This window comes from Triticum dicoccoides, chromosome 3A (assembly GCF_002162155.2).
Source record: "Triticum dicoccoides isolate Atlit2015 ecotype Zavitan chromosome 3A, WEW_v2.0, whole genome shotgun sequence".
Classification (NCBI taxonomy): Eukaryota; Viridiplantae; Streptophyta; class Magnoliopsida; order Poales; family Poaceae; genus Triticum; species Triticum dicoccoides.
In genome coordinates this window covers 123,247,807-123,265,113 of record NC_041384.1, presented here as the reverse complement: position 1 = coordinate 123,265,113, position 17,307 = coordinate 123,247,807, and the positions used below count along the sequence as shown (strand labels likewise).

Genomic DNA, 17,307 nt, shown 5'->3' with positions numbered 1-17,307 from the left:
GGCCCATAAGGGTCACCCTAGGCTATCTTGACCGAAGTATCGACAAGATGTGTTACCACTCGACACATGCCAACTAGGGTAGGTAGGAGGTTGGTTGGGCTATGGTGGCCCATAAGGGTCACCCTAGGCTACCTTGACCGAAGTATCGACAAGATGCATTACCACTCGACACATACCAACTAGGGTAGGTGGGAGGTTGGTTGGGCTATGGTGGCCTATAAGGGTCATCCTAGGCTATCTTGACCGAAGTATCGACAAGATGCGTTACCACTCGACAAGATGCATTACCACTCGACAAGATGCGTTACCTTTTGGGCCACCATAGGCCCTCTTGACCTAATTGTCGACAAGATGCATTACCACTATACACATGCCAACTAGGGTAAGTGTTCAACAAATTAATGAACTAAATACACTAAATGCAGAACTAATTAGACTAAATACACTAAATGCATAACTAATTAAACAAATTAATGAACTAATTAGAGTACTAATTTAGGGACAAGTGAAGATGTAGATAAACTCACCTTCTGTCTATCAGACATGAATGTGTACTTCCCAAATTTTCCCTCTTCAGTCCCTCCTAGGGCATACTTGAGTTGAGTCAAAAACCATGACCAATTTGGTGTGTCTTCAACTCCAACCACTCCAAATGCTATGGGGTACATATTGTTGTTTGCATCCCTTCCAGTAGCTGCTAGTATTTGTGCCCCACTAGTTAACTTAATGAAACAACCATCTAGGCCTATGAATGGCCTGCATCCATTCAAAAATTCCTCAACACATGCATTCAAACAGAAAAAAGACCATGAAACCTTGGTCCTGCAGTTGGGTTTTCTCTTGTTTTTCCACTCACAGTACTGACAATGCATCTTGATCCAGGATTTGTAGCCTTCACAGTCTCCAAAAAATCTCTCAGCCTCTTGTATTGCCTCTTGTGATCTCCAAGCACAATCTCCTTTGCTTTCCTCTTTGCTCTCCATGCCATCATCTTGGGCACCTCAACACCAAACTGCCTCTTTACCTTGTCAACTATAGCAGGTACAGTAGTGTTGGGGTCTGATCTGATAGTTTCAAGCATTTTGTTGCCAAGCCACTTGGAGCTGATCCTTGTCTTCTCAGATTGGGTGGGACATGTGTGCTCCAATACCATCTTCTTAATGCAGAAAGTGGGCTCATTACTGATCTTTGCTGCAACCATGTGGAACCGACAGCCCTCTCCATCACAACACACTATTACCCTATCACTGCGGTTTCTGTGATATTTGTATCTTCTAAGTTGTTTCACATGCAAATTCACAAGAGCCTCTCTAAATTGGTACACATCTCTGAAACAAAGCCTAAGCTGGAATTGCTGCTCTAGATGCAGCCTGCCCTCATCATACTAGACCCTAGGTGGTCTTTTCTTAGCTCTGCTCTTTCTACCAGAGGGGATTATAAAAGACATAGGTTCATTGCCATCATCATCAGCTTCAAAGCCTGTATCATCCTCTTCTGAAGATGGATACCAGTCCTCATTCATGCTTCTGTTAGCACTAGAGTGGGACCTACTAGTAGGCCCAGGCCTCTTTATCTTCTTCTCAACAGGCTCGGGAACTGCTATCTCTTGACAATCATCATCCTCTTCCTCCAAGTCTATGTCATATAAATCTTCAGGGTATGTGTCTCCTTCACAGTGTGTACTGCTCATGTATTGAGCTCTCTTCCTCTTAATGTCAGCAATTGTGTCTTTCAGATCACTGTCCACTTTCCTCCTCTGTTCTTCTTCTCTAGCTATATTATCTTCTTCTTCATAGTCCATGGAATCTGAATATGCATCTGGGAGGTCTTCATGAGCTACAAAGTCTTCATCAGATACTGAGTCATCATCTTCATCAGATGTGTCCTCATTTCCTGCATGCTCCTCCTCATCTGTATCAAACTGGAAATCTGCATAATTAACACTAACTTGAGTGTTAACCTGCTGCAATGCATTATTTTCCTCATCTACATCTACCATCTCTGGCTCAATTGGGTGATCTTGTGTCCCAAGCAGTAACTGGCATGGTGGAGGAACTGATTTTATTGGCATATAGTTCACACTTTCTTGTGTACCAACAAAATATGATGAGCCAACATGATCAGTGTTTGTTTTGTGCACAACACCTGACTCATTAACAGCAAATACAACTGGTGGGTCCACTGTTAAATCTTCAATTGTTTCATCTGGGTTCACTTCTTCATCTTCTGCACTTTTGTTAACTGGTGCTTGCTTTATATCTAATTTCCCCTCTTTAACATACAAACACAGTGTCTGACTGCTTTTAAACTGCTTTATCATCTCATCCACTTCAGTGTTGTTTCTGACGAAAGTAATCCCTTGCGGCCCTGTGCAATCCTTCCTCAAGTAGCAAATACTATCATCACTTCCATATCCATTTCTGACCATCACATTAAGCAAACTGCCATAAGTGATGTCTCTCTCATACATCTTCACAAGGGCATATTTTTTGGCAGCATCTTTAGAAGGAAACTGAAAATATAATGACCATGGCTCCTTAGGCCTACAGAACACAAAACATATTAAAACATATTAATGACCATGACATTTTCAGTAACATTTTCAAGCCTACAGAAAACAAATCAAATTCATGACCATGACATTTTGAGTGCCACAATAAAAACTGACATATTCACATATAAAACAAAGTAACAGCAATAAGATCTATGCCACAAGAGCCAACAAATGCAGAATAAACTATGATACATTTAGTAATTCAGAAAAAAAAAAAGAAAAAACTTCATCTAGGCATAGGAGCTTCCTCCCCCCAACGAAGCAGTATTGCTAGAAGTAACCCTAGGCATCCTAACTAAGTGAGTACTCTAACTAAGCAGTATTGCTAGAACCCTAACCCTAGGTTTTTGCACTGAGATTTACCTGGGTGGAGATGGATGCCCACGGGGTACTTCCTCCCCCAACGAATCAGCCGCCGCCGACGCCTTCTCCGCGTCCGCAACATCCTTCTCTGCCTCCTCCGCATGCTGCGACGGTGGCGGCAGGACAGCTTTTCCCCAATCCGTCGTCGAGTGCGAATCGCCATCGGGGTTGGGGCCCAACTTGCCAACGGGGTCGCATTGCGGGCGGCGGCCACCGGAAGAACGACCACCGCCGCCGGAGCCGTCGAGACTTTCTCCGCCATAGCCGCCGCCGGAGCTGGTCGCCATGAGTAGAGCGGGAGGAACGCGCGAGAGGGAAACTGAATCGGGGATTGGAGGACGAAACGGCAGGGGTGTGACCTAATACACGGGCGCGGAAACGGCCGTCCCCCTCCGTCTAACGGCGTCCGTCAGCCCGCGCCACATCGACCCGATAGGTGGGCCCGACCTGTCGGTTTCGCTGTTTTCGCGGCTAAAACGGCCAGCCAGTGCTCCGTGGTACCAATTAGTCCCACAGTTGGTGGTTTTTTGTGACATGGCTTAAATGTGGTACCGACCGGTTACCCTAGCCCCAAGTGTGGTGGTTTTGGGTATATAACTCGTCAAGAGGAGACAGACTTGTCCTCATTATGGCCATTCTTGACTCCCTACTTCTCCCCTCCACTTCTCCTTGGCTCGACTGGCTTTCGCTGCAACACCCAAATGCTTTTATTTCCCCCTCCATCCACAAATCTTTTCTTTGTTAAACTATAAAAAACCATTTGCCAACCCTACAAAGCATTTCCTTTGTCCTAACAAACAATGGCTCACTGACCTGTTTCTGGCTAGACACTTGGCTCACGCCACAACCACTTTCAAAAACTTTTCCTTGCATTTTCTCGCATTCCATTGGGTCGTTTGTTAGAGTGGGTCGCCTAACCTCTTCTGCCTCCACAGAAAGGGTCTCCCTTTTGTCTTTGCTGCAGGACTTTATGCTTTCAGATGAGTCGGACACTTGCTTCCTTAATGGGGGACACACCTTCTCAACAAAGAAAGCATATGAGCTGATATCTAAGGAGGTGGATGAAGATAGGAACGCAAAGCTGATATGGCATTCTATGGTACCAAAAAAGATCAAGGTATTTGCATGGTTGGCATTCAAGGGCGGACTCAGATACAAAGGCTAACCTTGCACACAAATCAATCACTCCAAACTCGGACTACCCAAGATGCACTCATCAAGAAGAGGGCACATATCACATATTCATCTCATGTCCACTCGCAAACAGAATTTGGCAACGTCTCGGCCTATGCTTCTCCTTCACCGACACATCACTACTTTGGGATGCTGCAACATCTCGTGGACTTGATGATAGAGTGTGTCCATTCATTCTATTTGCGATCCTTTGGCGTATCTGGGATGCTAGAAATGAAAAGGCCTTCAAGAACACTAATGTACACTCCTCCCTCATTCTCAAACTTATTGTCTCAAACTTAGATTTGTGGTCGCACTTACGCAAGCTGTGCGATAAGGACGTTGTCTTCTTGTGGCGGTTGTTCCTCTCCTCATGTTGTAGCGTGCATATGTAATCTCTTTGGTTGTACCAAGGTTCAGGTTGCATGGTTGCGTAACACCCTACTCCTACTTTGTATGTGGTTTATTTGGTGGACGGAGAGCTACAAGTCCTTTCCGAGAACAGAGAGAGTAGTGCGGCTCCTATTGGTGTTTTACCAAGTGTCCAACCTATTTCTCAGTAGCCCGGTCGTCCTTTTATAGATCAAGGGGTACCATAATGGCTTCGCTACTAAGGAACCTACATCGTCTGACTAGGTACGTACATGCATTAAAGCACGATGAAGTGTCATCGTCTTATGACTCCCCGGAACGAACAACCGCCTTTTCACCGCCGCTCAAGGTGATGACTGGGTCTTGTTAAGCCATGTGTTGTTGAGATGTCTTTCTTGTGGTAGGTGGGCGGATGACTCGACCCTCGCACCGTTGTAATTCCATCGCCCAGGCAGCCTGCTCGCAATGTGTCACAAAAGGTCTGTAGGAGAAGAACTTACATGCCACACGTGGAGAGCCGCGGTCTGAGTCTTCTGGGGGTTGGAATAGTCATTGTCGGGCAGCTTCGTTCCTGGTTGCCTTCGCCACCTCAAGCTTGTCGCCGAAGGGTCTTGGAGCTAATCTTGCATGACAAAGGTCTTGACGAAGATCTGCATGCCACCACGGAGCTTCTTGTTGGAACTCCTCCTTAGGCATTTCTCCTCCTGGACAGAGGGGGGGGGCTATTTGTGGCCCGTGCGCAGTTGGTTCCGTGAACCAGCTATTTACGGTACCGACACCATGCAAAGAGTCAGGTTTGCATATTATCTAGAGAATTTGATTGTACAAAGAAAGAGATTGATACTAGCTTTTAGAGACTTAACCTCTCAATATAAAACAATAAGGTTAAAATAAGATATCCAGTAGAGGTGATATATATATAGGTTAATTTTATTTGCACACCAAAATAATGAACCCTTATGCTTACCAAATGACAACCAATAGATTCTCTTTAGCTGATAAAGTTTCATGTATGTGACAGGAAATCAAGTCATGCATGGCATGTCAATCCAAGATTACCAATTCCCTATTCATATACATAGATGATTTTTTCTTTCTTTCTAAAACCAATTCATCATCAATTTTTCCGAAACCAATCAATACATGTGGTTCTTTTCAGAATTATTTTCAGCATTCAACATGACTTGTAACCATGTAGGTAGCAACATGAATCGATGTTTTGGTTCTAAGTAAAAAATGAATATTTTTTATTAACAAAGTTAGGTGTCTCACATATACCAATCAGAATCGATTCATCGTGGAATGGTAAATTGTGAGTTACTAAGTTCATGTGGCTTACTTTTTCTTATGAGACATCACCCACTGTATGTGTTATACTTCGTCTTCAACGCATGCTGGAATAAACTTCCCATGCAAGTGAGCTACATACAAAGTCGGAAGAATTTCATATTAGAATACTCAGTTATCCAAGACCATCAAGAAAGAAATGGAAGAAACGGTCTGAAAACAGAGACCAGTGTCTGTCTATTGCTACAGAGAAACCATGGATTTCTACACTGATTTGCCAAAGAAAATGATATGTTTCTGTGGCAACATGAAGAGAAATTCAGAAAGCTAGAAATGTATCAAGAGGCCAGTCAATTCCATGCCTACAGAAGTGGAGAGTAAGTTGAACCTGCAACGGCAAAAACATTCCCAGTAATAGCAATATGTGACCATTCTGAAATTGGAGGTAGCTAAGATCATTTACAAGTTCGAGAAAAAGATCATATATCTTATTTGTGATATTCATACACATATAAGGTTACTACTTAAGTGTACCCACACAAATTTTTTAAGAGCTTCTAGTGCAGAGTGCTGGTTGACTGAGTACGTGTAGACGTTGTTGCATGCATATTACTCTACATATTATGTGTGTGTTTTGCGGGGTACTCTACATATTATGTTGTGCACAATGGAACACATAAATCTACTAATTTAGTGAAAACAGATTTAGCCAATTGTATTTTGACCATTATCAATCTGCACAACTCATTGCTATAAGTATGAAAATCACAAAAAGAACACTCTGATGCCATAGCTGAAAACAACTTGTCAAATTTTATATAGCTGGCAGCACTAAAACTGACTCCCTCACGATGCAAGCTAGCCAACCCGATGCACACGCCTGTCGCACGCGGGTCGTGTTTCCCCAGCGTATCAAGAATAATGTGATAGAGCCCTCATAAGCATTACCGATATGGCCATTGCACTTGCAGCAGAGCAATCGTGTTCTTATCCGACGACTCTGGTGTTCCCTTCGCTCTATGACAGCAACCTGAACTGCTGTATTGTGTACCTTGAAAAGCACGGTTGCTCCAATCGGTGCCGGACTGGGATGCTATGAAGTGGGTAAATGGAGCACCAAGAACTTGATGCTGCTCGGAGCTTTTCAGGGGAACTTGCCATCTCGGTGCTGCTTCAGTCACCTCACTGTCCATACTTGATGGTGATTTTTCATTTCTTCTCAATAAATCAGTGTACATGTATGTTTTTAACAGGAGTGCCAATTTTTGGTTGTGTTAATAGTACAAAATGTGAAAGTTCTTGTGCGTTTGTGTCTTCAAAGTGTGTGTTTGTGATACTCAACCTAATCCTTGTATCGGGCGCTCAGTTTCATAAAGGCGTTCCTGAGGTTGGTCAGGTGGGGTTGTGACAAAGCTGTTGTCATCAAATAGAGAAGACTGTAATCTGCCTATTGAGCATAATCTAATCTAACCCCGATATGCTTGTTCCATTGCCGTTCTGGCGGAATGGTGGTTGAATTCTGTACCATGTCTTCTCAGGACAGGCTAGTATTCATTTATCGAAGCTGCTTTGGATATCTGAATATAATTCATAACAGATCCAACACAAAATACATCATTGCACCTCTTGATCAATTCAACTGAAGGATGAAGTTGCTGTCACTGCCAAGAGGGTATCGTGCATCTGTATCTGTATTCACAATTCCACAATTGGAAGCACCATTCAGGCAATTAAAAGGTTATTGTAGTATGTACAAATCAACAGAAATAAAGCACAAATTATTATCCTGAATATCTTATACTAGCAGTCAGCATGAACCACATCATGAATTGGTCACTGTGAGATAGTTTCACATTACAAGTCAAAGAGCAAATTTATACGCCCAAAACTCTCGTCAAGGATAGCTACTCGATCTAGACTTCATATGTATTCCAAGCTAGAAATTTATGAAATGCAGACTAATCCCAATCTCCATTACCCACATTGCACCACAGAAGTAACATCAATGGTGCCCAGCATAAATGCATCAGATCAAATAACAGAAACAGAGCAAATGATGTTGCTGAATCGAGACACACAATTGTTGAGACAGCGTGGCGTTTTTTGACATTATAAATAAGACTGCAAACAAGTAGTACAACTCAGACGGGGCTCCTGGTAAATTGTGGCAAATCAACTGATCGCCGCCTCAATATCGTACCCAACAGAGACCAACCAGCGAGACAAAATCAGAAACAGGGTATCAGCACAGAGACAACAGACAAGCTTCATTTCCAACAATATATGCGAATAACTTTGTTCCACGATTGAGTTCAAACTACAGAGGAAATAGCGAACTAAACAAGTCGGGGCTTCATCAGGCTTCTGGAATCTGCAGGCGGCGACAAAGAGTGACTCCCGTCGGCCGGCCGGCCCTTAGCCGCCGAAGCCGTAGAGGGTGCGGCCCTGGCGCTTGAGCGCGTAGACGACGTCCATGGCGGTGACGGTCTTGCGGCGGGCGTGCTCGGTGTAGGTGACGGCATCGCGGATGACGTTCTCGAGGAAGATCTTGAGCACGCCGCGGGTCTCCTCGTAGATGAGCCCCGAGATGCGCTTCACGCCGCCCCGCCGCGCCAGCCGCCGGATCGCCGGCTTGGTGATGCCCTGGATGTTATCGCGGAGGACCTTCCGGTGGCGCTTGGCGCCGCCCTTGCCTAGGCCCTTGCCTCCCTTGCCGCGCCCGGACATGGCCGACGATCTCGAGCTGCGAGCGAGTGTGGGATGGGAGGAACGGTGGTGGGTGGCGTCTGGTGCTGTGATTTGCTGGGTGGGGCGAAGGGCGTCTTAAAGGGGTCGAGAGGTTGGAGGAGGCGTGTGGCTGCCGTTGGATGCGGATGGAGTGGACGGTCGAGACGGCGATCCGGGGGAGAGATGCCGCGGATCGGTGACGTGGCCGAGAGATTGGACCGGTGGTTTGGCGGGCTGGGTCAGAGCTGTGGCGGCAGCTCGAAATTTTTGGGCTGTGGGCGCGGGCCCGGTGTCGTATTCTTGGGATTCTTTTTCTTTCTTTTTTTTAAATGGTTGGTGAGATTTTTCATGTGGGAGAATATCAAGTCAACTGGATATACTTGCTCCATTGCTGTTGCATGTCCTCCAATGACTGATTATTATTCCTTCATCCTAACTGTTCTGGAGATCTGAAGATAATCTACAGGAAACTTGCTCGAATGCAGTGACTGCTATACTCATTTTTCATCGCTTACTGGAGTTCACTTTTTTAGGATTCAAGCATTCAGATAACACGTTACAATAATTACATGTAATAGCTTGGCGGTCAGGTAATTGGTGCTAGAAACTTAACTGAACGAGCACTTCCAGCACTGATGTACAGTACTGTTTGTGTAACTGAACGAGCTTATTGACATCCCCGAGCCCATCTCGTGCTTATCAGAGGCAACCAACCAGAATACCGATTTCAAGCTTTGACACGGCATCATTTAAGCTACAAGATCGAAGCTGGCTAAAACCGGCAGGTCATTTCACATCTTCTCGTTACACTCCTGATTTGTGTCCACCTCATGTTTCAGGATGCTCGACCCAATCAATGGCCAATCCACTCTGCAGTTTCGACAGTGGCAGAACCAGGAATAGAGATACGAAATGTTTTGGTGCGTTATTGTTTTTCGAAACGGATATTTAGGAATTGTGGGTGACGCAACCAATAATATTGCAGGCACGGTGTGGAATCCTGCAGCCTTTTCTGAACTGTAAAATCTGAAGACAGGACACCAAGTAACTTGTAGTACTATCCGTATGTTTGCAGTTCAGAGCATGGTTCATAGACTTGCGGGATTGCAGTATAATTAGGCAAAGTCGAGCATATCGGCGGCTCGTTCGTTCAAACATTTGGTGTGCACTGAAGATTGAACATCAAACATACAGGTACTGTTATGCAGCAACTGGTCAGTAGACGGAACTGAAGACGAGCATATCGGCGGCTCTTTCGTTCGGGTTCAGAGGTTCAGATGCAGAAAGCCGAATTGCTTATTGAAGATATTGGCAGTCGAATGATGATTTATGCTCAAAATCAGAGCACAAGAACACGCGGCTTAAAGAGGTAAGAAATCTGATAATCTAATCCAACATTTGGTGCAAACAAATTCAAGAGGAAAGGCTCGGATACACAGGGAGAATCAGGCATTCAAACACATGTATGACAACAGCAACCAACATTTTTTCATTTCCATTGCTGATGGCAACAAGAAGGTACCATCAGATTAGGCATAACACATCCACCCACCATGAGAGGAACAGGGATCTAACATGGATCTAACACGACGCACATTCTGAAACACCACTATTTTCCACCGATGAACTCAGCCTAACACGGATTGCAGGTGCAGCAGCCTAGGCCCTCTCGCCACGGATGCGGCGGGCGAGCTGGATGTCCTTGGGCATGATGGTGACGCGCTTGGCGTGGATGGCGCAGAGGTTGGTGTCCTCGAAGAGGCCCACGAGGTAGGCCTCGGCGGCCTCCTGCAGGGCGGAGACGGCGGAGGACTGGAAGCGGAGGTCGGTCTTGAAGTCCTGGGCGATCTCGCGCACTAGGCGCTGGAAGGGGAGCTTGCGGATGAGCAGCTCCGTGCTCTTCTGGTACTTGCGGATCTCGCGGAGCGCCACGGTGCCGGGGCGGAAGCGGTGGGGCTTCTTCACGCCGCCGGTGGCCGGGGCGGACTTGCGAGCGGCCTTGGTCGCCAGCTGCTTCCTCGGCGCCTTGCCGCCGGTCGACTTCCTCGCCGTCTGCTTGGTGCGGGCCATGTCGTCGATGCGCCGGAGGGGAGGAGGAGGCTCTGGTGGTTGGGGGCTGGGGAGATTGGGGTGAGGAGGAAGAAGGGGACGGGGCGGAGTTAAATAGGAGGAGCACCGAGAGAGCGGGCGGGTTTGGGTTTTGGTTTTTCGGGAGGGGACGAGAGGCATGTACTTGCCGTTGGATGCGGATGGAGTGGACGGTCGAGATGGCGATCCGGGTAGGAATGCCGCGGATTGGTGACGTGGCCGAAAGCTTGGACCGGTGGATTGGCGGGCTGGGTCAGAGCTGTGGCGCCAGCTCGAAATTTTTGGGCTGTGGGCGGGACTGCTGTGCCGTGTTCTCGAGATCGTTCACGTGGGAGGGTAATTGGTGCTAGTATAAGTTTAACTGAACGGGCACTTGCAGCAGCACTGATGTACTGTACTGTTTGTGTAACTGGTAGTGGTAGATACACAAAGCTGAATTGAACGAACTTATTAACATGAGATCTCCGAGTCCATCTCGTGCTTAGCAGAGGCAACCCACCGGAATACTGGTTTCAAACTTTGACACGGTGGCATTTAAGCTACAGGATCGAAGCTGGCTAAAACCGGCAGGTCATTTCACATGTTTGAGATACATTAGGGCATATCTTCTCTTTACACTCCTGATTGTGTCCAATGTTTTGGGATAGGCAAAACTACAACTTTGTTCTGTGGACGAAATCAATTCACAAAATGAACTGTCCTGGAAAAAAAAATCACCTGGCTGGCCCTTTTGTGTGGTGACCGACAGCAAAGCGTCACACTACATTGTGCAGCGCGTTGACGGCTGGGATCTGAAGTTTGAGGGGTGATCCGTGGGAAGGGGGGTCGCGTGCTCTGATTGGCTGGAGAGGAGTCAGCCGGATGGTGGAGGCGTGCGTGGGCCCGAGATGGACTGAAATGTCCTCGGATGAAGGCGCGCGACTGTTTGCTCTTTGCGGCCCGACGGGTCCAAACGAAAACGGATTGTACGCTCTATCGTTGCATCCAAGTACAGGTTTTGGCTTCAGAAAAAATCACAGGCAAAAACACAGCGGTACATCTTGCTGCATATACGTAAAGACCGCATTGGTGTTAAATCTGAAGTTAAAAACATGAAACTGATGCTTAAACTTGTCTCGGGTTGTAACTTCTCCTTGTAGTCCTTGTGTGGAATGTGTATGGCTTGAACTCACCCGTGTGGCGGAGTATCGTGTATCAAGTAGTGGTAGTGGCAAGCGTAAGCATTTGTTTGCCGAGAAGTGCTATGCACACAACGGATTTAAGACGATTCACATACAACTGTTAAATCCAGCCGCACATGATATCAGATAAAAGGGAATTGTTGAATGGATTACACGTCGTGCATGGAGCAGTTTCATTTTTGCTTGCAGGAAACAAAGTTGAAAGTGATCTCGAGCGATGTTGTAAGGCAGTGCCGAAAATTTCTACTATGTCCGACGTGTCTCGTAGTGGAATTTTGCTAGCGTGGGATGTTTTAGTGGTCTTTGTCACTAACCAGCACATTACGGCGAAGACACTCACAACTCTAATCGGGCATGAGGGGGCACCCTTGTGGTGGCTAACTGGAGTTTATGGGCCGCAAGGTGATACGGAAAAGGTGGAGTTCATGCAGGAGATTCGGGATGTACGTGACTTGCATGTGGGGCCGTGGTCTCTTAGGTGATTTCAACCTAATTGTCAACCTCGATGACAAGAATAAGGCAACGATCAACCGACGGATGGTCACGGGGTTCAGAGCACTACTTAATAGACTCGAGCTCAAAGAACTGTACCTAAATGGTGTTGGGGAACATAGTAATTCAAAAAAATTACTACGATCACGCAATATCTAACTAGGAGATGCATAGCAATGAGAGGGGAGAGTGTGTCCATGTACCCTCGTAGACCGAAAGCGGAAGCATTATGTAACACGGTTGATGTAGTCGAACGTCTTCACGATCCAACCGACCCAAGTACCAAACGTACGACACCTCCGTGTTCAGCACACGTTCAGCACGATGACGTCCCTCGAGCTCTTGATCCAGTAGAGACGAGGGAGAGTTCCGTCAGCACGACGGCATGGTGACGATGTTGGTGATGTGATCCGTGCAAGGCTTCGCCTAAGCACTACGACAATATGATCGAGGTGGTAAACTGTGGAGGGGGGCACCACACACGGCTAAGACAATTGATGTTGTGCCTTTGGGGTGCCCCCCACCCCCGTATATAAAGGGGGAGGAGGTGGTGGCCGTCCCAGGGGGACGCCAAGGGGGGAGTCCTACTTGGACTCCTAGTCCAAGGGGGACTCCTAGTCCAAGGGGGGAGTCCTACTTGGACTCCTAGTCTAAGTAGGATTCGGCCCCCCTCCTTCCAACTAACGGAAAGGGGAAAGGGGAAAGGGGGGAGAGGGAGAAGGAAAGGGGGGGCGCCCCCCAACCCTAGTCCAATTCGGTTTGGGCTTGGGGGCGCCCCACCTCTTGTGGCAGCCTCCCTCTCTCCACCATGGCCCAATAGGCCCATTAACTTTCTCGGGGGGTTCCAGTAACCTCCCGGTACTCCGAAAAATCCCCGATCTTCTTCAGAACCATTCCGGTGTCCGTATATAACCTTCCAATGTATCAATCTTTACATCTCGACCATTTCGAGACTCCTCGTCATGTCCGTGATCTCATTCGGGACTCCGAACAAACTTCGGTCACCAAAACACATAACTAATAATACCGATCGTCATCGAACGTTAAGCGTGCGGACCCTACGGGTTCGACAACTATGTAGACATGACCGAGACACATCTTCTGTCAATAACCAATAGCGGAACCTAGATGCTCATATTGATTCCTACATATTCTACGAAGATCATTATCGGTCAAACCGCACAACAACATACGTCATTCCCTTTGTCATCGGTATGTTACTTGCCCGAGATTCGATCGTCGGTATCATCATACCTAGTTCAATCTCGTTACTGGCAAGTCTATTTACTCGTTACGTAATGCATCATCCCGCAACTAACTCATTATTCACATTGGTTGCAAGGCTCATAGTGATGTACATTACCGAGAGGGCCCAGAGATACCTCTCCGATACACGGAGTGGCAAATTCTAATCTTGATCTATGCCAACTCAACAAACACCATTGGAGACACATGTAGAGCATCTTTATAATCACCCGGTTACGTTGTGACGTTTGATAGCACACAAAGTGTTCCTCCGGTATTCGGGAGTTGCATAATCTCATAGTCAGAAGAATATGTATAAGTCATGAAGAAAGCAATAGCAATAAAACTAAATGATCATAATGCTAAGCTAACGGATGTGTCTTGTCTATCACATCATTCTCTAATGATGTGATCCCGTTCATCAAATGACAACACATGTCTATGGTCAGGAAACTTAACCATCTTTGATTAACGAGCCAGTCAAGTAGAGGCATACTAGGGACACTCTGTTTGTCCATGTATTCACACATGTACTAAGTTTCCGGTTAATATAATTCTAGCATGAATAATAAACATTTATCATGATATAAGGAAATATAAATAACAACTTTATTATTACCTCTAGGGCATATTTCCTTCAGTCTCCCACTTGCACTAGAGTCAATAATCTATATTACCTAGTAATGATTCTAACACCCATGGAGTCTTGGTGCTGATCATGTTTTGCTCGTGAGAGAGGCTTAGCAACGGGTCTGCAACATTTATATCCGTATGTATCTTGCAAATCTTTATGTCTCCCTCCTTGACTTGATCGCGGATGGAATTGAAGCGTCTCTTGATGTGTTTGGTTCTCTTGTGAAATTTGGATTCCTTCGCTAAGGCAATTGCTCCAGTATTGTCCCAGAAGATTTTCATTGGACCCGATGCACTAGGTATTACACCTAGATCGGATATGAACTCCTTCATCCAGACTCCTTCATTAGCTGCTTCCGAAGCAGCTATGTACTCCGCTTCACACGTAGATCCCGCCACGACGCTCTGCTTGGAACTGCACCAACTGACAGCTCCACCATTCAATATAAATATGTATCCGGTTTGTGACTTAGAGTCATCCAGATCAGTGTCAAAGCTTGCATTGATGTAACCATTTACGACGAGCTCTCTGTCACCTCCATAAATGAGAAACATATCCTTAGTCCTTTTCAGGTATTTCAGGATGTTCTTGACCGTTGTCCAGTGATCCACTCCTGGATTACTTTGGTACCTCCCTGCTAAACTAATAGCAAGGCACACATCAGGTCTGGGACACAACAATTGCATATATGGTAGAACCTATGGCTGAGGCATAGGGAATGACTTCCATTTTCTCTCTATCTTCTGCAGTGGTCGGGCATTGATTCTGACTCAACTTCATACCTTGTAACACACGCAAGAACCCTCTCTTTGATTGATCCATTTTGAACTTCTTCAAAACTTTATCAAGGTATGTGCTTTGTGAAAGTCCAATTAAGCGTCTTGATCTCTCTCTATAGATCTTGATGCCCAATATATAAGCAGCTTCACTGAGGTCTTTCATTGAAAAATTCTTATTCAAGTATCCTTTTATGCTATCCAGAAATTCTGTATTATTTCCAATCAACAATATGTCATCCAATATTAGAAATGCTACAGAGCTCCCACTCACTTTCTTGTAAATACAGACTTCTCCGAAAGTCTGTATAAAACCATATGCTTTGATCACACTATCAAAGCATATACTCCAACTCCGAGAGGCTTGCACCAGTCCATAAATGGATCGTTGGAGCTTGCACACTTTGTTAGCACCTTTAGGATCGACAAAACCTTCTGGTGCATCATATACAACTCTTCCTTAAGCTATCCATTAAGGAATGCAATTTTGACATCCATTTGCCAAATCTCACAATCATAAAATGCGGCAATTGCTAACATGATTCAGACGGACTTAAGCATCGCTATGAGTGAGAAGGTCTCATTGTAGTCAACTCCTTGAACTTGTCGAAAACCTTTCACAACAAGTCGAGCTTTGTAGATAGTAACATTACGTTAGCGCCAGTCTTCTTCTTGAAGATACATTTATTCTCTATGGCTTGCCGATCATCGGGCAAGTCAACCAAAGTCCACACTTTGTTCTCATACATGGATCCCATCTCAGATTTCATGGCCTTAAGCCATTTCGTGGAATCTGGGCTCATCATCGCCTCCTCATAGTTCGTAGGTTCATCATGGTCAAGTAACATGACCTCTAGAGAACAGGATTACCGTACTACTCTGGTGCGGACCGTACTCTGGTTGACCTACGAGGTTCGGTACTAACTGAAGGAAATATGCCCTAGAGGCAATAACAAAGTTGTTATTTATATTTCCTTATATCATGATAAATGTTTATTATTCATGCTAGAATTGTATTAACCGGAAACTTAGTACATGTGTGGATACATAGACAAAACAGAGTGTCCCTAGTATGCCTCTACTTGACTAGCTCGTTAATCAAAGATGGTTATATTTCCTGACCATAAACATGTGTTGTCATTTGATGAACAATATCACATCATTAGAGAATGATGTGATGGACAAGACCCATCCGTTAGCTTAGCATAAATGATCGTTTAGTTTTATTGCTATTGCTTTCATCATGACTAATACATGTTCCTATGACTATGACATTATGCAACTCCCGAATACCGGAGGAACACCTTGTGTGCTATCAAACGTCACAACGTAACTGGGTGATTATAAAGATGCTCTACAGGTGTCTCCGATGGTGTTTGTTGAGTTGGCATAGATCGAGATTAGGATTTGTCACTCCGTGTATCGGAGAGGTATCTCTGGGCCCTCTCGATAATGATCATCACTATAAGCCTTGCAAGCAATGTGACTAATGAGTTGGTTGCGAGATGATACATTACGGAACGAGTAAATAGACTTGCCGGTAGCGATATTGAACTAGGTATGATGATACCGATGATCGAATCTCGGGCAAGTAACATACCGATGACAAAGGGAACAACGTATGTTGTTATGTGGTTTGACCGATAAAGATCTTCGTAGAATATGTAGGAGACAATATGAGCATCCATGTTCTGCTATTGGTTATTGACCGGAGATTTGTCTCATTCATGTCTACATAGTTCTCGAACCCATAGGGTCCGCATGCTTAACGTTCGATGACGATTTGTATTATGCGTTATGTGATTTGATGACCGAAGTTTTTTCGGAGTCCCGGATGAGATCACGGGCATGACGAGGAGTCTAGAAATGGTCGAGAGGTAAAGATTCATATATAGGACGATGGTATTTGAACATCGGAAGTGTTCCGGGTGATACCGGGTCACCGGAAGGGGTTCCGGGCAACCCCGGGCAAAGATATGGGCTTAATGGGCCAAGTAAGGGAACACACCAGCCCACAAGGGGTTGGTGCGCCCCCTATAGGGCCAGCCACGTGGGGACAAAGGGAAAGGAGAGGAGGAAAAGGAAAGTATGAAGTAGGACTCCTACTTCTTTCCCCTTCCCCCTCCTTCCTTTCCCCCTTGTCCAAATATGGTAGGGGGGCGAATTGGACTAGGGGCCCAAGTAGGATTCCTCCTACTTGGGCGCGCCCTAGGCTGCCTCCCTCCCTCTCCCTCCTTTATATACGCGGGGAGGGTGTTGGATTCTATGGTAGGGTGTGTCAACTGCAAATTAAAATTTTCCTACGCGCAGAACAACCAAGAACATGCTATGGGAGATGGATCACAGATCGTTACCACTAGGCGCGCATGTTGGAGATGTGCCCTAGAGGCAATCATGTATGATGATATTTCCTAT

General features: G+C 45.8%; 2 protein-coding genes across 2 annotated transcripts; both read right to left on the bottom strand.

Annotated features, from left to right (window-relative positions):
* Positions 1-7,991: 7,991 nt before the first annotated feature.
* Positions 7,992-8,542, bottom strand: LOC119267519 (histone H4). The gene has a single exon (XM_037548909.1). It carries the CDS (start codon positions 8,474-8,476, stop codon positions 8,165-8,167), a length of 312 nt encoding a protein of 103 aa, XP_037404806.1. The 5' UTR covers positions 8,477-8,542; the 3' UTR covers positions 7,992-8,164.
* A 1,398-nt stretch (positions 8,543-9,940) lies between these two features.
* LOC119267518 (histone H3.2) lies at positions 9,941-10,626 on the bottom strand. Its single transcript, XM_037548908.1, has one exon. The coding sequence runs from the start codon at positions 10,544-10,546 to the stop codon at positions 10,136-10,138; it is 411 nt and encodes a 136-aa protein (XP_037404805.1). The 5' UTR covers positions 10,547-10,626; the 3' UTR covers positions 9,941-10,135.
* Positions 10,627-17,307: the final 6,681 nt, after the last annotated feature.